This window comes from Lepidochelys kempii, chromosome 23, assembly GCF_965140285.1.
Source record: "Lepidochelys kempii isolate rLepKem1 chromosome 23, rLepKem1.hap1, whole genome shotgun sequence".
NCBI lineage: Eukaryota > Metazoa > Chordata > Testudines > Cheloniidae > Lepidochelys > Lepidochelys kempii.
The window spans coordinates 18,123,533-18,145,781 of NC_136402.1; the positions used below are offsets into that span (position 1 = coordinate 18,123,533).

At 53.0% G+C, this 22,249-nt stretch overlaps 1 protein-coding gene across 1 annotated transcript in view; it reads right to left on the minus strand.

The window, feature by feature from the left end:
- The window catches only part of IQSEC2 (IQ motif and Sec7 domain ArfGEF 2), a 64,393-nt gene that overhangs the window by 38,102 nt on the left and 4,042 nt on the right, over positions 1-22,249 (minus strand). The window contains 1 exon segment of the mRNA XM_073321511.2: positions 18,862-18,891. Within this exon segment, the coding sequence (XP_073177612.2) occupies positions 18,862-18,891 (30 nt within the window).

A 22,249-nucleotide genomic window follows, 5' to 3' on the forward strand; every position in this document is an offset into this window, starting at 1 on the left:
AAGCAAACACATGAAGTGCATATTTATTTCCTCTTTATAAAAACGTCCATGTCAATATTTACGGAAAGTTTCTGCTCATGAAGCTACAGGAATCAGTTCCGGGTTGGGGGGGGGAGATAAATTCAGAGTCCAGTGGGAAACTGAGTCACTGCTATAATTCATGGCACCAAAGACAGAAGCTCCCCACCCAGGAGAGAGCACCCCCTGCACAGCCCCCTGCCCCACTCCAAACCGCCCCCCAGTGCCCGGCCCCGACTGCCAGGGGAGAGCACCCCCTGCCCAGCCCCCTGCCCCACTCCCCACCGCCCCCCGAGTGCCCAGCCCCGACTGCTAGGGGAGAGCACCCCCTGCCCAGCCCCCTGCCCCACTCCCCACCGCCCCCCGAGTGCCCAGCCCCGACTGCTAGGGGAGAGCACCCCCTGCCCAGCCCCCTGCCCCACTCCCCACCGCCCCCCGAGTGCCCGGTCCTGCCTGCCAGGGGAGAGCGCCCCCGCCGCACAGCGCCCCCTGCTGGCCCCCCCATGGCCCGTCACCCTGCGCCCCCCCAGGCCACCCCCTCTGCCAGACTCCAGCACAGCCGCCTTCTCCACTCACGGGCTTCCGGGGGCAAAGTCCATCGCCGCCTCCTGGCTTCTCCTGCCCCCGATCCCCGGGTTGGGGGGGGCCTGGGGGGCTCCCCCTGCCCTGGCGCACAGACACCCCGCCCCCCGGCGGGAGGGAGCTGGGCCGTGGGTCCGGGCAGGGCGCCCCAGCAGCGCCCAAGGGGAAGGGTGTCACCGCGCTGCCATCAGCTGATCGGAAACCCGAGCTCCGTGGGGCACCCAAAGGGGGCGGGGAGGGGGGGGGGGGTTAACCCTGTGAGGGCTGGGAAAAATCCTTCTTCCTTGTGCGCAAGGGGAGGGACCCTGCCCTGGCCGCCAGACCCCGCTCCCCTCCCAGAGCCGGGGGACAGAACCCAGGCGTCCTGGCTCCCAGCCACCCCCCCTGCTCTAACCACCAGCCCCGCTCCCCTCCCAGAGCTATAGGGAGAGAACCCAGGCGTCCTGGCTCCCAGCCGCCCCCCCTGCTCTAACCACCAGCCCCGCTCCCCTCCCAGAGCTATAGGGAGAGAACCCAGGCGTCCTGGCTCCCAGCCGCCCCCCCTGCTCTAACCACCAGCCCCGCTCCCCTCCCAGAGCTATAGGGAGAGAACCCAGGAGTCCTGGCTCCCAGCCTCTCCCTAACCATTAGAGTCAACAGGAAGGGAGGCCACTAGCAAGGATAATGCATTCTGCAGACCTCTGAGCCTGCTGCCGGGGGAGGGTTCCCGGACTCCTGGGTTCTCTCCCGGGTTGTGGGAGGGGAGTTGGGTCTAGTGGTTAGAGCAGGCAGGGCTGGGAGCCAGGACTCCTGGGTTCTCTCCCCTGCTCTGTGAACTGCAGAGATGAAAATGGCCACTAGAGGGCAGTGCTAGCCGCAGAAAATGCCCTACTCCCTGGAGGGGGTTTGACTCACTAAAGTTTTTCTCCTCGCCTGTAGCTTCTTTCCCCCTAGCTGGAGACCCTACAATAACAAACCAACCTGCGCAGCCCAGCCTGCAAAGAGTACCTGAGGGGAGTGGGGTCTAGTGGGTTACAGGGGCGGGGGCTGGGAGCCCGGACTCCTGTGTTCTCTCCCTGGCTCTGGGAGGGGAGTGGGGCCTAATGGTTAGAGCTGGGGCCCTGGGAGCCCGGACTCCTGGGTTCTCTCCTGGCTCTGGTACAGGAGTGGGATGTAGCAGTTAGAGCAGAGGGTGGGCTGCTTGTTCAGGAGACAGCGTATAACCGGTAATATCCACAGCTATTAATTCTCTTGCATTGAAGTCCTCAGGTTTGTACAAGTAATAGGTATAGAAACTCGGCAGTTACTTAGCAACCTGCTCCGCTTTTGGGAGCGAATTGTTTGTGGATTGCTAAAGAGTGAGTGTGTTAATACACAACAGAAGTGAGGGGGAATGAACGTGTACATCTGCCCAAGGATTGCACATTATTTGCACAGCCCCCTCTAGAAATAGACACCTATAGCAGGGAATCTTAGGGATTTCACAGCCGTGAGCACAAATATACATGTCCAGCCATACATACCGATGTCACCGCTGGAGAGAGAAAGGTACACGTGTAGCCAGGAATAAATCAGATTCCATAGCTCCATGCGGACATATATATTTATAGCCAAGAATATTATAGCTGGGTGTGGCAGGATGTCTTTTTTCCAAATTTGACGAATCATCTTGTTTATTTTTAAGCGTCTCCCCCCCCCCCCAATTTGTATCAATTTAAAATTTCATGGTTGCGGGGAAGGTCAGGCAAGGAAAGAGCCAGATAAATAATTACTGAACGGCAGCAGGTGTTGAGATGCAAACAGTTAAAGCTTTGAAACCATTAAAACTCATCAATATCGAACATCAAAATATCCACAAGGGGAACTCTCATAAGCAAGTTTCTTACTTCGCCTATCTGCCAATTTCGATGATCACCAACAGAATTTTTTCCCCATTGGTTTATGTGTATAGGGTGAAATCTACATTTATGCCCAACAATCTGATTCTTCCTAGGTTAATTATAGATTTCATCACTGTCTAAGAAATATACAGAAATCTTTACAGACACATACCCATATAGCTGGGAACATCATAGATTTCATAGCTCTATATTATATATTTCAGAGATCTCTCCAGTATAGAGATAGATTTCACAGCCGGACATACAGACGTACATTTTACAGATTCAATAGCTACAGAAATATACACAGAAATCTATTGTACTGAGTTCCTAGATCTACGAAAATACTGGTGCGTATTATATAATCCTGGTAGGTATGTGTAGATCTAAGAATATAATCTAATGTGGACACAGCTATATACAGAAATCTGTGACTATTACATTTCTAGACCTACAAATACAACTAGGAATTCATATTAATTATATTACGTATTATATTACAGTCCTAGATCTACACATATCTAGGGATATAATGTAATATAGGAGCTATATGTGTCTATTTCTAAATATATGATTACAGGCTATTTATTTACATGTGTTTATGAATATGATAGTTTCCTAGTGTTTAAGAACTCTTTAGATCATCTAGTCTGACTTCCTGAGTCACAGCCCAGAGAATTCCATCTAGTCACCCATGTTCTGAGCCCAAAGACTTCACTTAAAAACCTAAAGAAGAGCTCCATCGTGTAAACTCGAAAGCTTGTCTCTCTCCGCAACAGAAGTTGGTCCAATAGAAGATATTTCCTTGCCCACCTTGTATCTTCAGTTAGAGTAAAGCTTTTCAGTGCTCAGGAAACTAAACTCTTAAGAACAGGGGAAACCGAGACCTCACCCATGCCCATGGCCCCTGCGGCGACAGGTATTCAATTGAGACGTGACCAGATGATCTACCCCCTTGCTAGCTCAGAGCACCACTGGCCAGTATCCTGGCTCCAGCTTTGACCAACCCCAAATACTTCAGAGGAAGGTGGCAGGTAGGGGGGAAATGGGGGGAGAAATCCTTCCTGACCCCTCCAGGTGCCTGGCTTCAGCCCTGAAGCATGAGATTGGGTTAGAGTAGATTATCCTAACACAGAGCTGCAAGTGTCAGGAGCCGGTTAAGAGCAATACAGGTGATCCTGTAGACCCCAAAGCACATGAAAAAAGGGAAAGAACCACAGAATTTATAGACTACAATATATATTGTAGCATATTATGTTCCTAGATACCACACATCCAAGCATGGATACTAATTATATTGTACTATAATATTATACATTAGCTATACGTGTATAGCTATGAATATAATCTAATAGGGATATACACACAAGAATAGACCCATATCTAGGAATATATTATAAAAGATCAAATATAATTGAGTAACAAGTAATGTTATTAATGTAACATCATTAACTTCTATGCCTAGATATGGGTCTATTCTTGTGTATCTCAAAATATTATATTCCTAGACACCCACATATGGCTAATACACGTCATATTAACATGTTATTATATTATGAGAATATATATGAATATTATATGACTAGATATACACTGATAGCTACTATATTGCAGTACAGACATACATCACGCATTGTGTGTATACACATCTATAAATACCTAAGATTATTATGATACTCATCGATATTGTTACAGCTAATATTAATGATATCATATTATATTAATAGATACATGTATATTCTTATATATATACACACATCTAATAATATAGTGATACTCATGGATACCCATATAGCTAGTAAGTTATTAATAATTAATATTATATTAATAGCTTTTTATATTCATGTGTAAACTCGTATTATAAAGTTGGGAATATAGCTACTCATATTATATCATATTATACTCAGATACACCCACAGCTAACGTTTTAAGAAAGAAAGAAAGAAAGAAAGAAAGAAAGAAAGAAAGAAAGAAAGAAAGAAAGAAAGAAAGAAAGAAAGAAAGAAAGAAAGACGCGTATGGGGATAGATAGATAAACAAATGAGGGAAATACAACCTAGATGGAGCTCCTGTAAGGAGGGTGAAAAACTAGTTGGAAAACGGTTCCCCGAGAGTTATCAGTGGTTCACAGTCAGGCTGGAAGGGCATAACAAGTGGGGTCCCACAGGGATCAGTTCTGGATCCGGTTCTGTTCAATATCTTTATCAGTGATTTAGATAATGGCATAGAGAGCACACTGATAAAGTCTGCGGACGATACCAAGCTGGGAGGGGTTGCAAGTGCTTTGGAGCAGAGGATTAAAATTCAAAATGATCTGGACAAACTGGAGAAATGGTCGGAAGTAGATAGGATGAAATTCAATAAGGACAAATGCAAAGTACAACACTTTGGAAGGAACAATCAGCCGCACACACACAATGGGAAATGACCGCCGAGGAAGGAGCACCGCGGAAAGGGATCCGGGGGTCAGAGTGGATCCACAAGCTAAATATGAGTCAACAGTGTGACGCTGTTGCAAAGAAAGCGAACCTCCTTCTGGGCTGGATTAGCAGGAGTGTTGTAAGCAAGACACGAGAAGGGACTCTTCCGCTCTACTCCGCGCTGGTTAGGCCTCAACTGGAGGATTGTGTTCAGTTTGGGTGCCACATTTCAGGAAGGATGTGGACAAACTGGAGAAAGTCCAGAGATGAGCAACAAAAATGAGGAAAGGTCTAGAAAACATGAGCTATGAGGGGAGATTGAAAAAACTGGGGTTTGTTTAGTTACAAGGAGGAGGGAGAAGAATCGTTCTTCTTAACCTCTGAGGACAGGACAAGAAGCGATGGGCTTAAATTGCAGCCAGGGGGTTTAGGTTGGACATTAGGAAAAACTTCCTACCTGTCCGGGTGGTCAAGTCCCGGAATAAATTGCCCAGGGAGGTTGTGGAATCTCCGTCACTGGAGCTTTTTAGGAGCAGGTTCGACAAACACTTGTCAGGGATGGTCTAGATAATACCTAGTCCTGCCTTGAGTGAGGGGACTGGACCAGGTCACCTCTCGATGTCCCTTCCAGTCCTATGATTCTATGATAGATAGATAGATAGATAGATAGATAGATAGATAGATAGATAGATAGATAGATAGATAGATAGATAGATAGAGTGGGTGGGGATAGATAGATAGATAGATAGATAGAGTGGGTGGGGATAGATAGATAGATAGATAGAGCGGGTGGGGATAGATAGATAGATAGATAGAGCGGGTGGGGATAGACAGACAGATAGATAGATAGATAGAGCGGGTGGGGATAGACAGATAGATAGATAGATAGATAGATAGAGCGGGTGGGGATAGACAGATAGATAGATAGATAGATAGATAGAGCGGGTGGGGATAGACAGATAGATAGATAGATAGATAGATAGAGCGGGTGGGGATAGACAGATAGATAGATAGATAGATAGATAGAGCGGGTGGGGATAGACATATAGATAGATAGATAGATAGATAGATAGATAGATAGATAGATAGATAGATAGATAGATAGATAGAGCGGGTGGGGATAGACATATAGATAGATAGATAGATAGATAGATAGATAGATAGATAGATAGATAGAGCGGGTGGGGATAGACATATAGATAGATAGATAGATAGATAGAGCGGGTGGGGATAGACATATAGATAGATAGATAGATAGATAGAGTGGGTGGGGATAGACATATAGATAGATAGATAGATAGAGTGGGTGGGGATAGACATATAGATAGATAGATAGATAGATAGATAGATAGATAGATAGATAGATAGATAGATAGATAGATAGATAGATAGATAGATAGATAGGGTGGGGATAGACATATAGATAGATAGATAGATAGGGTGGGGATAGACATATAGATAGATAGATAGATAGGGTGGGGATAGACATATAGATAGATAGATAGATAGGGTGGGGATAGACATATAGATAGATAGATAGATAGATAGATAGATAGACAGACAGATAGACAGATAGACAGATAGATAGAGTGGATGGGGATAGACATATAGATAGACAGACAGATAGAGTGGATGGGGATAGACATATAGATAGAGTGGATGGGGATAGACATATAGATAGATAGACAGATAGATAGACAGATAGATAGATAGATAGATAGATGGAGTGGATGGGGATAGATAGATGGAGTGGATGGGGATAGATAGATAGAGTGGATGGGGATAGAGAGAGAGAGAGAGAGAGAGAGAGAGAGATGGAGTGGATGGGGATAGAGAGAGAGAGAGAGAGATGGAGTGGATGGGGATAGAGAGAGAGAGAGAGATGGAGTGGATGGGGATAGAGAGAGAGAGAGAGAGAGAGAGAGAGAGAGAGATGGAGTGGATGGGGAGAGAGAGAGAGAGAGAGAGAGAGATGGAGTGGATGGGGAGAGAGAGAGAGAGAGAGAGAGAGATGGAGTGGATGGGGATAGAGAGAGAGAGAGAGATGGAGTGGATGGGGATAGAGAGAGAGAGAGAGAGAGATGGAGTGGATGGGGATAGAGAGAGAGAGAGAGAGATGGAGTGGATGGGGATAGAGAGAGAGAGAGAGAGATGGAGTGGATGGGGATAGAGAGAGAGAGAGAGAGAGAGAGAGATGGAGTGGATGGGGAGAGAGAGAGAGAGAGAGAGAGAGATGGAGTGGATGGGGATAGAGAGAGAGAGAGAGATGGAGTGGATGGGGATAGAGAGAGAGAGAGAGAGAGATGGAGTGGATGGGGATAGAGAGAGAGAGAGAGAGATGGAGTGGATGGGGATAGAGAGAGAGAGAGAGAGATGGAGTGGATGGGGAGAGAGAGAGAGAGAGAGAGAGAGATGGAGTGGATGGGGAGGAGAGAGAGAGAGAGAGAGAGAGATGGAGTGGATGGGAGAGAGAGAGAGAGAGAGAGAGAGATGGAGTGGATGGGAGAGAGAGAGAGAGAGAGAGAGAGATGGAGTGGATGGGGAGAGAGAGAGAGAGAGAGAGAGAGAGATGGAGTGGATGGGGAGAGAGAGAGAGAGAGGAGAGAGAGATGGAGTGGGATGGGGAGAGAGAGAGAGAGAGAGAGAGGAGAGATGGAGTGGATGGGGAGAGAGAGAGAGAGAGAGAGAGATGGAGTGGATGGGGAGAGAGAGAGAGAGAGAGAGAGAGAGATGGAGTGGATGGGGAGAGAGAGAGAGAGAGAGAGAGATGGAGTGGATGGGGATAGAGAGAGAGAGAGAGAGAGAGAGATGGAGTGGATGGGGAGAGAGAGAGAGAGAGAGAGATGGAGTGGATGGGGAGAGAGAGAGAGAGAGAGAGATGGAGTGGATGGGGAGAGAGAGAGAGAGAGAGAGATGGAGTGGATGGGGAGGAGAGAGAGAGAGAGAGAGATGGAGTGGATGGGGAAGAGAGAGAGAGAGAGAGAGAGAGAGAGAGAGAGAGATGGAAGTGGATGGGGAGAGAGAGAGAGAGAGAGAAGAGAGAGAGAGAGATGGAGTGGGATGGGGAGAGAGAAGAGGAGAGAGAGAGAGAGAGATGCGAGTGGAGGGATGTGAGAGAGAGAGAGAAGAGATGGAGTGGATGGGGAGAGAGAGTGAGAGAGAGAGAGAGAGAGAGAGATGGAGTGGATGGGGAGAGAGAGAGAGAGAGAGAGATGAGAGAGAGATGGAGTGGATGGGATAGAGAGAGAGAGAGAGAGAGATGAGAGAGATGGACGCTGGATCGTCGCTAGAGAGTGAGAGAGAGAGTGAGATGGAGTGGATGGGGATAGAGAGCGAGAGAGAGAGCAGCGAGCGCGCTGGAGTGGATGGGATAGAGAGGAGAGAGCACCGAGCGCGAGCTGCGCTCGCGATCAGGGGCTAGCGAGAGAGAGAGAGAGCGAGAGATGGAGCTGGCAGGGGATAGACATTTTAGATAGACAGATAGAGTGGATGGGATAGCACAGTCATTCGACTCGACTCGCGAGTGGCATGGGGAGAGATAGATAGAAGAGGATCGGGGATGATCGATAGAGAGGATCGGGGATAGATAGATAGATAGATAGAGAGAGAGAGAGAGAGAGAGAGATGGAGTGGATGGGATAGACATCTAGATATATCGACAGAATGGAGTGGATGGGATAGACACTCTAGCACTCGACCAGCTCAGCGTCGACTCGGAGCTAGACATCGCTGATAGAATAGATAGAATAGATAGTCGATAGATAGATAGCTCTAGCTCGATTCTAGAGTGGATGGGGCTAGATTAGATTGAGTGGATGGGGATAGAGAGAGAGAGAGAGAGAGAGAAGAGAGAGATGGACGTGGAGGGTAGATAGTAGATAGATGGAGCTCGGATGGGGCTCGCATAGTCTGAGTGAGATGGAGTGGATGGGGATAGATAGATGAGAGAGATGGAGTGATGGGGATTGATAGATAGTAATAGATAGATAGATAGATAGAGGGGGTGGACTGGGGACTAGTTAGATGATAGATGTGGTGACGGGGATGATGGATAGATAGATAGATAGATAGATGATAGAGGGGGTGATGGGTGGATAGGATAGATAGATAGATAGGACTGTCATTCTAATTGCAGTCTAATCAACACTGCGAATTCCCCCTCGAAACCAATTCAACCTCGCTAAAAATATCCACTGCCCGATTAATCGCCCGTACTCGCACTGTCCACAGCCCCTAGAATACCACCTTGAAATGATTATAATATTTTTGGATGTTTTCTATGTTTTCAAATACATTGATTTCACTACAAACAGCATCCCCCCGTGTACCGGGCTCACCTTTATAGGATTATTATTTATTACACCTCTTAGCACTGTACTAAAGCCCCAAACGCCATTAGTGTTTTTCAGTTCACCCCATACAAGTACCGTCATGCAATCTCTTTATGGTGAAAGTGCAACTAACAAATGTCGATTTTTTTTGTTACACAACTGCACTCAAACCACAACAATGCAAAACTTCGGAGCCTACAAGTCCACTCAGTCCTACTTCTCATTCAGCCAGTCGCTCAGACAAACCAGAGATAATGCTGCCCGCTTCTTATTTACAACGTCACCTGAAAGTGAGAACAGGCAGTTCGCATGGCACTTTCGTAGCCGGCATCGCAAGGTATTTACGTGCCAGATCTGCTAAACATTCGTGTGCCCCTTCATGCTTCGGCCACCGTTCAGAGGACAAGCGTCCATGCTGGTGACACTTGTTTAAAAAAAGAATGCATCTATTAAATGTGTGACTGCCCTCCTTGGGGGAGAATTGTAGGTCTCCCGCTCTGTTTTACCCGCATTCTGCCCTATATTTCATGTTCTAGCAGTCTCGGGCGGTGACCCAGCACATGTTGTTTGTTTTAAGAACACTGTCACGGCAGAGCTGACAAAATGCAAAGAAGGCAGCAGTGTGAGATTTCTAAAGCTAGATACAGCACATGACCCAAGGTTTAAGAATCTGAAGTGCCATCCCAAATCTGAGAGTGACGAGGTGTGGCACATACTTTCAGAAGTCTTAAAATGGCAAAGCTGTGCTGTGGAAACTACAGAACCAAACCACCAAAAAAGAAAATCAACCTTCTGCTGGTGGCATGTGACTCAGATGATGAAAATGAACTTGCGTCGGTCTGCTCTGCTTTGGATCATTATCGAGCAGAACCTATCACCAGCATGGACGCTTGTCCTCTGGAGCGGTGGCCGAAGCGTGAAGCGGCACACGAATGTTTAGCAGATCTGGCACGTAAATACCTTGCGATGCCGGCTACGAAAGTGCCATGCGAACGCCTGTTCTCACTTTCAGGTGATGTTGTAAATAAGAAGCGGGCAGCATTATCTCTGGTTTGTCTGAGCGACTGGCTGAACGAGAAGTAGGACTGAGTGGACTTGTAGGCTCCGAAGTTTTGCATTGTTTTGGTTTTGAGTGCAGTTGTGTAACAAAAAAAAATCGACATTTGTAAGTTGCACTTTCACCATAAAGAGATTGCATGAGGGTACTTGTATGGGGTGAACTGAAAAACACTAGTTCGTTTGTTTCTTTATTACAGTGCAACTATTTGTAATAAAAAATAATCCTATAAAGTGAGCCCGGTACACTTTCTATTCTGTGTTGTAATTGAAATCAATGTATTTGAAAATGTGGAAAATATCCAAAAATATTTATAATCAATTTCAAATGGTATTCTCTTATTGATTAAAACTGCAGTGAATCGCGATTAATTTTTGTAATTGTTTGACAGCCCTGATAGAGGTGTATATTTTTGTGTCTCTCTCTACATATAATACCTATGAACATTATAGGATATTCATATACACATATAGCTAATATCTATTAAGATGACATTATTCATAGCTATCAACGGAAATATAGACATGTATTTTTGATTGTAATACAGTACTCACAGCTATTTGTGTATATGCCTGTACGAAGGTGAATGTATATTAAATTCATATATACACTTACAGATAGTAATTTATAAGATTCCTAGTTATGTGTGAATATTTCCATGTATAGATAATTACCTACCCTATAGTAATAAATATAAATAGAAGAGAAGAGAATATAGAAATCTCTCTATACGCAACCCACATCATCTAATATTAACCCAGTACGGACAAATGATTATCTACCCTTTATTCACTATGCAGAATAATTATTACAGATTTATAATTTTTAGAGATTTCCCTTAATTAGACAGCGACCTCTCAGGTACAATGAAACACAACAGCTTTTCACATACACACTATTCACACAGGTGTCCACGGAAACCATTGCTAAATTTGGTGCGTGTGTCCGTGTGTCCTGGCCGCAGTGGCTGAGCCCTGCTGTGTGTCTGTGTATTAGATTTACAGCTGATTCTTCAGCCCCTGGATATATGTCTTTCCCCCACCAGACGCACGGGTGAGCTCCCATTGTAACACCGCATCTCACAACCCGTCTCCGAGACAATACACCTACACAGAACATGGCTTTTATTTTTTTCCCCCTAAATAATTAATTCTTCCAGCAGGCGTAACCACCTTGGATATTTTTTTTTTCAAATGATAACACAGAAATGGCTGCCTTGGATGAGACCCAGGGGTCCATCTACCCTGGTATCCCGCCTCCTTCTCGCCAGATCAGACCATGGGCTCATTTACCCTGGTATCTCGCCTCCTCCTCCCCAGGCCAGACCACGGGTCCATCTACCCCGGTATCCCACCTCCTCCACCCCAGATCAGACCACGGGCCCACCTACCGCAGTATCCCGCCTCCTCCACCCCAGACCAGACCACAGGCCCATCTACCCCGGTATCCCGCCTCCTCCACCCCAGATCAGACCATGGGCCCATCCACCCCAGCATCCCTCCTCCTCTAGGTTAGATCAGACCCACGGGCCCATCCATCCCGGTATCCAGTCTCTGGAGGTGGTGGCTGGCACCAGCTTGCTCTGAGGAAGGGGAAAACTCTGCCATGATGGGGGAACAGCCTCGGAACAGCTCAAGGCCAGGTTCCCCCCCACACACACAGCACGGGGGGTGGCAGGGGGGGACACACACACACACACACACACACACAGAGTCTCTCTCTCACACACAGCCACATCCCTCCAGCTGCTCAGAGATGACTCAAGCTCTAGCTATTAATTAATCCAGGAAACGAGGGGGGGAATGGGGGGGAAATTATTTTAGGAACAACGCTGATTCCAGAGGGGGGCCCCCCAGCTGTCATGGCAACCAGGGACTCCCTGCATACCCTCCCCCTCCCCCCGGAAAACTCACCCGACCTCACCTACCACCCTCCATGGATCTCCCCCAGCCTGCACTTGCCACCCACCCACCAGGAACATGGGCCAGTCTATTGGGAGGGGGGTGTTTTTCTGGTTTGTTATTGTAGGGTCTCTCTGTGTACACCAGATTGTTTATCGTAGGCTCTTTCCAATGTGTTACTGTAGGGTCTCTCTGTGTGTCCCTGTTTGTTATTTAGAGTCTCTCTGATCTGGCTATTGTAGGGTGTACCTGCAGACATGGGTCTGTTTATCGTAGAGTCCCGCTGGTTTATTATTGTAGGGTTTCTGGTGTGCGTCCCTGTTTGTTAGTATAGAATCTCTCTGATTTGTTACTGTAGGGTCTCTCTGGGTATGCTGGTTTGTTACTGTAGGGTCTCTCTGCTTTGTTATTGTAGGGTCTCTCTGGTTTATTATTATAGGGTCTCTGGTTTATTATTGTAGGCCAGTCTCTCTGGTTTGTTATTGTAGGGTCTCTGTGGTTGATTATTGTATGCCGGTCTCTCCGGTTTGTTATTGTAGGGTCTCTGTGTCTCCCTGTCTGTTATTAGAGTCTCTCGGATTTGTTATCCTGAGGGCCCTGCCAAATTCAAGGTCCGCTTTGGCCAATTTCTCGGTCACAGGGTTTTAGAAATCGTAACTTTCATGATTTTGGCTCTTTAAATCTGAAATTTCACGGTGCTGTAATTGTTGGGTCCTGACCCAAAAAGGAGTTGTGGGGGGGGGGGTCACAAGGTTATTGTAGGGGGCGATTGCGGTACTGTTACCCTTATTCCTGCGCAGCTGCTGGGGGGGGGGGCGCTGCCTTCAGAGCTGGGTGCCTGGCTAACAGCCCCCACTCTCCAGCCGCCCAGCTCTGAAGACAGCGCAAAAGTAAGGGGGGCAGTACCGTGACCCCCCTAAAATAACCTTGTGCCCCCCCGCAACTCTCTTTTGGGTCAGGACCCCCAGTTTTGTCTTCTCCATGAGTATGTATAGGGTCTAATGTAGTATATGGTAAACGCACACAAAAGGCCAGATTTTGGGGGGGGGGGCAGATTTCACGCTCCGTGACTCGTTTTTCATGGCCGGGAATTTGGTAGGGCCCTAGTTATGATCACGTCTCCTTGCATAGGCTGGTTTGTTATTGTAGGGTGCCCTTTCTTGATGACGTACTAGGCTCCAACTCCCCCCGCCCAACTCCCGGCTCTGTTCTCCACCCCACATCTGGTGCAGGCGGGAGGAGTGCTGGGCAGATGGGCTTCACCTAACGAAGAGAGGGAAGAGCATCTTTGCGAGCAGGCTGGCTAACCTAGTGAGGAGGGCTTTAAACTAGGCTCACCGGGGGAAGGAGACCAAAGCCCTGAGGTACGTGGGCAAGCAGGATACTGTGAGGAAGTGCAGGCAGGAACGTCTGGGAGGGGAGGGCTCCTACCTCATACTGAGAATGAGGGGCGATCAGCAGGTTCTCTCAAGTGCCTATATACAAATGCACAAAGCCTGGGAAACAAGCAGGGAGAACTGGAGGTCCTGGTGATGTCAAGGAATTATGACGTGATCGGAATAACAGAGACTTGGTGGGATAACTCACATGACTGGAGTACTGTCATGGATGGTTATAAACTGTTCAGGAAGGACAGGCAGGGCAGAAAAGGTGGGGGAGTAGCACTGTATGTAAGGGAGCAGTATGACTGCTCAGAGCTCCCGTACGAAACTGCAGAAAAACCTGAGTGTCTCTGGGTTAAGTTTAGAAGTGTGAGCAACAGGAGTGATGTCCTGGTGGGAGTCTGGTGTAGACCACCGGACCAGGGGGGTGAGGTGGACGAGGCTTTCTTCCGGCAGCTCGCGGAAGCTACTAGATCGCAGGCCCTGGTTCTCATCGGCGACTTTAATCATCCTGATATCTGCTGGGAGAGCAATACAGCGGTGCACAGACAATCCAGGAAGTTTTTGGAAAGCGTAGGGGACAATTTCCTGGTGCAAGTGCTGGAGGAGCCAACTGGGGGGGAGCTTTTCTTGACCTGCTGCTCACGAACCGGGAAGAATTAGTGGGGGAAGCAAAAGTGGATGGGAACCTGGGAGGCAGTGACCATGAGTTGGTCGAGATCAGGATCCTGACACAGGGAAGAAAGGTAAGCAGCAGGATATGGACCCTGGACTTCAGGAAAGCAGAATTCGACTCCCTCAGGGAACTGATGGGTAGGATCCCCTGGGGGAATAACATGAGGGGGAAAGGAATCCAGGAGAGCTGGCTGTATTTCAAAGAATCCCTACTGAGGTTACAGGGACAAACCATCCTGATGTGTCGAAAGAATAGTAAATATGGCAGGCGACCAGCTTGGCTTAACAGTGAAATCCTTGCAGATCTTAAGCATAAAAAAAGAAAAGGAGGACTTGTGGCACCTTAGAGACTAACCAATTTATTTGAGCTGTAGCTCACGAAAGCTCATGCTCAAATAAATTGGTTAGTCTCTAAGGTGCCACAAGTCCTCCTTTTCTTTTTGCGAATACAGCCCAACACGGCTGTTACTCTGAAACCAAACATAAAAAAGAAGCTTACAAGAAGTGGAAGATTGGACAAATGACGAGGGAAGAGTATAAAAATGTTGCTCAGGCATGCAGGAATGAAATCAGGAGGCCAAATCGCACCTGGAGTTGCAGCTAGCGAGGGATGTTAAGAGTAACAAGAAGGGTTTCTTCAGATATGTTGGCAACAAGAAGAAAGCCAAGGAAAGTGTGGGCCCCTTACTAAATGAGGGAGGCAACCTAGTGACAGGGGATGTGGAAAAAGCTAATGTACTCAATGCTTTTTTTGCCTCTGTCTTCACGAACAAGGTCAGCTCCCAGACTGCTGGGAAGAAGTGGTTCGGGACTATTTAGAAAAGCTGGACGAGCACAAGTCCATGGGGCCGGATGCGTTGCATCCGAGAGTGCTAAAGGAATTGGCGGATGTGATTGCAGAGCCATTGGCCATTATCTTTGAAAACTCATGGCGATCGGGGGAAGTCCCCGATACTAAACTGGGAGGAGTGGTAGATATGCTGGAGGGCAGGGATAGGATACAGAGGGACCTAGACAAATTGGAGGATTAGGCCAAAAGAAATCTGATGAGGTTCAATAAGGATAAGTGCAGGGTCCTGCACTTAGGACGGAAGAACCCAATGCACCGCTACAGACTAGGGACCGAATGGCTCGGCAGCAGTTCTGCGGAAAAGGACCTAGGGGTGACAGTGGACGAGAAGCTGGATATGAGTCAGCACTGTGCCCCTGTTGCCAAGAAGGCCAATGGCATTTTGGGATGTATAAGTAGGGGCATAGCGAGCAGATCGAGGGACGTGATCGTTCCCCTCTATTCGACATTGGTGAGGCCTCATCTGGAGTACTGTGTCCAGTTTTGGGCCCCACACTGCAAGAAGGATGTGGAAAAATTGGAGTCCAGCGAAGGGCAACAAAAATGGTTAGGGGACTGGAACACATGAGTTATGAGGAGAGGCTGAGGGAGCTGGGATTGTTTAGCCTGCAGAAGAGAAGAATGAGGGGGGATTTGATAGCTGCTTTCAACTACCTGAAAGGGGGTTCCAAAGAGGATGGCTCTAGACTGTTCTCAATGGTAGCAGATGACAGAACGAGGAGTAATGGTCTCAAGTTGCAGTGGGGGAGGTTTAGGTTGGATATTAGGAAAAACTTTTTCACTAGGAGGGTGGTGAAACACTGGAATGCGTTACCTAGGGAGGTGGTAGAATCTCCTTCCTTAGAAGTTTTTAAGGTCAGGCTTGACAAAGCCCTGGCTGGGATGATTTAATTGGGGATTGGTCCTGCTTTGAGCAGGGGGTTGGACTAGATGACCTCCTGAGGTCCCTTCCAACCCTGATATTCTATGATTCTATGTCAAAGCCAGACACAGGAGGGGATCGTGAGGAAACTGAGGCAGAGGCAAATGAAATAGAATGCAGATGAAGGAGGGAAGAGGCAGCTGCACCCCAGTGCCGGGGGAGCCCTCCCCGTGCGGGGTTATGTGCGGCTGGTCCCCAGCTGTCCAGCCCCAGAGGCGGCTGCATCTCAGCACCGAGCGAGCCATCCCCCATCCGGCGTTATGTGCGGCTGTTCCCCAGCTGTCCCGCCCCAGAGGTGGCTGCACCACGTGAATCTCGCCTGCCGTAGAAACAGCTGTTGGGAGGCTGGCGCTGTGTATGTTTCTGGTCGCCATGGCAATGTATCCTGGCAGCCCTACATTGTCACTCCTCCTCCGAGCTGTCAGCTCCCCCCCGCCCCCATGTCTCCTAGCAACGTCCTGCCACATTAGCCTCGAGGTTCCACCACGCACCCCTAGCAACACAGCTCCCAGCCACTGTCTGGGGAGAGAACCCAGGAGTCCTGGCTCCCAGCCCCGGCCCTGCTGGAACCCACCCGACCCCGCTCCCCGCCCGGAGCCAGGGAGAGAACCCAGGCGTCCGGGCTCCCAGCCTCCTCCGCTCTAACCCACCAGACCCCACTCCGCGCCCGGAGCCGGGGAGAGAACCCAGGCGTCCTGGCTCCTGGTCCCCCCGACTCTAACCCACCAGACCCCACTCCGCGCCCGGAGCCGGGGAGAGAACCCAGGCGTCCTGGCTCCTGGTCCCCCCGACTCTAACCACTCTGTTATTTACATCAGTATCTATCCACCGACCTGGCAGTGTTGTTTGAACAGTGCACACACAGGATCAATAAGCAGCGGTTGTGTGTGTTGTGTGTGTTATGTACAGCACAGGAACAGGGGAAAATCGGAAATAATTGCTTTGCTAATTACATAATTAGCGGAGGGAAATAATTCTATTCCCAGCCCAGGGGGCGGGAGAGTCTAGTGGTGAGAGCGGTGGGGGCTGGGAGCCCGGATGCCTGGGTTCTCTCCCCAGCTCTGGGAGGGGAGGGGGGTCTAGTGGTTGGCGCAGGGGCGCTGGGAGCCCGGACGCCTGGGTTCTCTAGATGTTTCCCATTCATACAGGACACGATATGACTCAGGGAAACAAGAGGATTCGTTCGAAGCGCCCCAAAGCCGACGCGTTCGTTCCAGAAGAAATTCTGGGGGCTGCCTGTGTCCAGGTCAGGCAGCTCAGGTGTGGAAATGTATCAGTAACGGGGTTTACTCTGCAACAGCACCTACAGGCCTGGATGGAGACCAGGGACACCCCCCCCCGCCCTGCAATCCTGCCGGGCGCTGCCCAGACCCCGAGCGAGACCAGGGCCCCCCGTCGCGTCGGGCGCTGCCCAGATCCCAAGCAACACCAGGGCCCCCCGCCGTGCCGGGCGCTGCCCAGACCCCGAGCGAGACCGGGGCCCCCCGCCGTGCCGGGCGCTGCCCAGACCCCGAGCGAGACCAGGGCCTCCCGCCATGCCGGGCGCTGCCCAGACCCCGAGCGAGACCAGGGCCCCCCGTCGTGCAGGGCGCTGCCCAGACCCCGAGCGAGACCGGGGCCCCCCGCCGTGCAGGGCGCTGCCCAGATCCCGAGCGAGACCAGGGCCCCCTGTCGTGCCGGGCGCTGCCCAGATCCCGAGCGAGACCAGGGCCCCCCGCCGTGCAGGGCGCTGCCCAGACCCCGAGCGAGACCGGGGCCCCCCGCCGTGCCCGGTGCTGCCCAGATCCCGAGCGAGACCAGGGCGCCCCGCCGTGCAGGGCGCTGCCCAGATCCCGAGCGAGACCAGGGCCCCCCGCCGTGCAGGGCGCTGCCCAGATCCCGAGCGAGACCAGGGCCCCCCGCCGTGCAGGGCGCTGCCCAGATCCCGAGCGAGACCAGGGCCCCCCGCCGTGCAGGGCGCTGCCCAGATCCCGAGCGAGACCAGGGCCCCCCGCCGTGCAGGGCGCTGCCCAGATCCCGAGCGAGACCAGGGCCCCCCGCCGTGCAGGGCGCTGCCCAGATCCCGAGCGAGACCAGGGCCCCCCGCCGTGCCCGGCGCTGCCCAGATCCCGAGCGAGACCGGGGCCCCCCGCCGTGCCCGGCGCTGCCCAGATCCCGAGCGAGACCGGGGCCCCCCGCCGTGCAGGGCGCTGCCCAGACCCCGAGCGAGACCGGGGCCCCCCGCCGTGCAGGGTGCTGTCCAGATCCCGAGCGAGACCAGGGCCCCCCGCCGTGCCGGTCGTCCTGACAGCCCCCTCCCCTGGCACCAGGGAAGCCACTCAGCCCCACACCGCTGGTCCCCAACATGCGACCTGCTTTGCCAAGCGGAGCCGGCCCCCCGAAAGTGCAGCCACACTGGACATGAGATACTCCCGGACGCCCCCCGGCCCCCTGCCCCACACACACCGCTCCTGGACACAGGCAAAGCCACGGACGCAGCGCCCCCTGCAGGGAGAGGCCGGGGCTGGAGGAGCCGGGAGCGCCGCTCACAGGCCTGCCCCCTACCCCACTCCCCGCGGCGCCCCCTGCTGGCCGAGGCCGTGCTGCATGCTACAAATGCACCAGCCTCACAGCCAAGGTGGGGGTGGGGGACCCTGTCTTAAGCCCCGCCCGATCCGGAGTGAGACGGGCCCCATCCGGACGCCCACCCGGGAACAACCAGAGATGGGCCGGGCAGGGGCGGACGGGACGGATCCACGGGCCGAAATGGGCTGGGATCAGCCGGGGAGGGGGACTAAAGCAGCACCTGGGGGGGCCGGGGGAGGCGCGATGGGATGGAAAGCGGGGAGCGAGCAGGGAAGCAGAGGAGGGACGCGAGCACTGACCTGACGGTTCGGGAGTTGTCTCCGTCGGACCTGCGGACGAGAGGGAGAGAGAGACCGGGATAAGTGACAGGCGGCCCCCCCAGACCCAGACCCCCCTTGATCCAGCCCCCCCGCCCCCCGCCCCCTGCCCCATTGCTGCTGGGGAGCAAGGGGAGAAGGGAATCACAAAAGTCGCTGGGTCTATTCTTTGCAGCTGGAACCCAGGCGTCCTGGATGCGGTGGGGGAGGTAAAAGTTAGGGAGTGGGGGAATCACAGCTGAGTCCCGACCCGCAGCCCCCGGCTAGCCCAGCCCCCAGCTCCCCCCAGCCCTGCCGGTGCCCCTCGCTCCCGACCTGCAGCCCCCTGCCAGCCCAGCCCCAGGCTCCCCCTGACCCCAGACTCTGTTTCGGGGGGAGGATGGGAAGGGAGTGGGCATCCAGCCCACATAACTCCAACACCTGCCTGGAGACTCCGTGGTTTAGGGACAGGCCCCGTGTCCCGTTCCCTGCCCTGGGGCTGGATGGAAGCCGGCGCCCCCTTGCGGGGACAGGCCCCGTGTCCTACCTCCCCCCCGCCCCCACACACACTCACACTCCAGCACAGCGGTTCTTAAACTTTTGTACTGGTGACAAGTTTCTGAGTGTGACCCCCTTTATAAATTAAAAACACATACACACCATTATATATCCCGGATCCCGGTTTCGGGTGGAGGCTGACAGCTCATGACCGCCCAAGTTATAACCTCGTGACCCCCTGAGGGGTCCCGACCCCCAGTTTGAGAACCCCTGACCTATGTCAGACACTCGGGGCCTTTCAATGCTAGTGAGGCTGCTGGGCAGAATCTAGCAGAGACACCAATTCATATGAGGGTAACGGGGCGGGCGGGGGGACACTAGGCCAAATTAAACTGCTCATTAACTAATGAGAGAAAAGTATGGACCCAGACAGGATACACTGGGGAAGATTCATAGTATCCAGGTGTCCGGAAGCCAGTGCAACCTGCGCCAACCACTAGCCCCCACTCCCCTCCCAGAGCTGGGTAGAGAACCCAGGAGTCCTGGCTTCCAGCCCCCCCTTCTCTAACCACTAGCCCCCACTCCCCTCCCAGAGCTGGATAGAGAACCCAGGAGTCCTGGCTTCCAGCCCCCCCTTCTCTAACCACTAGCCACCACTCCCCTCCCAGAGTCAGGAGAGAACCCAGGAGTCCTGGCTACCACCCCCCCTGCGCCAACGACTAAACCGCAGCCCCCTCCCAGAGCTGGGTAGAGAACCCAGGAGTCCTGGCTACCAGCCCCCGCTTCTCTAACCACTAGCCCGCACTCCCCTCCCAGCGCCAGGGGGAGAACCCAGGAGTCCGGTCGAGTGGCGCAGCCCAGGGCGAGGCGCAGGGATGAGGGCTCTCCAGGGCGCGCAGAGGGGGAGCTGGGCTCAGACACTGGCGTTAACTTGCCCGCAGAGCCGGAGCTGGGATCTGAGAGCGGCTCATTTGCAGCTGAGGGGGGACGGGGGACACCCGGACAGGCCTGCGGAGCAGGGGTGCCCCCAACCCGGGGCCTTTCCCCTCGAGTGAGTGCCAGCCCCAGGGCGGGGGCTGGCTGGCTTGGGGGAGCAGGGAAGGGGGCCCGGGGCCTGGCCCCTCGAGAGGCCCCCCTGCGGCCCGGGGCAGGGGCTGGCTGGGTCGGGGGAGGAGGGAAGGGGGCCCGGGGCCTGGCCCCTCAAGAGGCTCCCCTGCGGCCCCGGGGCAGGGGCTGGCTGGCTTGTGGGGGGGAAGGGGACGAGCTGGGTCTGGCCCAGCAGCTCTGGCCACCTGCCCCAGCGCACAGAGCCCAGTGGGGCTTTTTCCCGGGAACAGGTGGCATGGCGGCAGGGGCCGGGGGCCAGGCGTCATCAGCCCACGGTTCCCACCGACCGCCCCATCTGCTGCCCTTTCCCGTCCTCTGGCAGGGCGGGGGGACCAGCTGGCCCCGTGAGCCTGAGATCTGAACCTCGGACCCAGCGCCCCCGCCCCGAGGGGACAGGCCCCATTCCCGCCCCCGCCCTGGGGCCGGGTGGGAGCCGGCACCCCATACAGGGGACAGGCGCCAGGCCCCATTCCCCGTCCCCCTGAGCCAGCCAGTCCCTGCCCTGGGGCCGAGTGGGAGCCGGCACCCCATACAGGGGACAGGCCCCAGGCCCCATTCCCTGCTCCCCAAGCCAGCCAGTCGCTGCCCTGGGGCGGATGGGAGCCGGTGCCCCCTAGAGGGGACAGGCCCCTGCCCCATTCCCTGCCCCCTTGAGCCAGCCAGTCCCTGCCCCGGGGCCGGGTGAGAGCCAGGCTGTGGTTTCGCACTACCCAGCAGACCCCACCACTCCTCCCTCCTCCAGATCTGTCCTGTGGGGTCAGGGTATTTTACAGACCTCCTCCATGCTGGGAGATTAGTGGCTGCCATGTGGGATGGTAGGATAGCAACAGACTCCCGGGGACGGCTCTCCCAGAGCTGAGATGCAGCCACCTCTAGGCTGGGGCAGCTGGGGAACAGTCGCACATAACATCGCATGGGGTTGGCTCACCCACCACTAAGATGCAGCCACTTCTGGGAAGGGCGGCTGGAGAACAGCTCCATAGTGGTTTGGGACAGGAAGTGAAGAAGAAACCTGCCTCCCTCCCACAAAAATGCCGGGGAAGAAGCAGAGATCTCCTGAGCTGGGATTTGGCCCAGACGCCTGGGTTCACCCCGTACTCCTGGGGAAAGGCAGAGGAAGTGAAGAAGCCCAGACAGGACAGGCTTGGCTGGGAATGAGAAGGTGACATCAAGTCGGCAACAGCCAAGGACAGCGTAACCCCTGGGCCAGATTCTGATCTTCGCTCCCCCGGGGCCAGAACGGATGCAGCCTGACCGCAAGGTTGCAAATGATCTCACCTGAAATAGTCCTTGGCTGGGAGCCAGGACACCTGGGTTATCTTCCTGGCTCTGGGAGGGGAGTGGGATCTAGTGGGTTACAGCAGGGGGGGCTGGGAGCCAGGACGCCTGGGTTCTCTCCCCAGCTCTGGGAGGGGAGTGGGGTCTAGTGTTTAGAGCCGGGGGTGGGCTGGGAGCCTGGATGCCTGGGTTCTCTCCCCAGCTCTGGGAGGGGAGTGGGGTCTAGTGTTTAGAGCCGGGGGTGGGCTGGGAGCCTGGATGCCTGGGTTCTCTCCCTGGCTCGGGGAGGGGGGAGCTCAGGCCCCTGCATTCCCCCGCCCGCCCCCTCAGCGCTCGCACTCCGGGTTCTGATGAACACCTCGGCGCAGAGTGGGCGGTAAAAGCAAGACAGATTTGTGCTGCTTTAAGTCATTTGCAGCAGCATCCAAACCACGTTGCTAATTTCTGAGCTGCGGGAGGGGGTGGTGCTGGGAAGAGAAGAGAACACGCGGCTGGAGCCATCAATTCC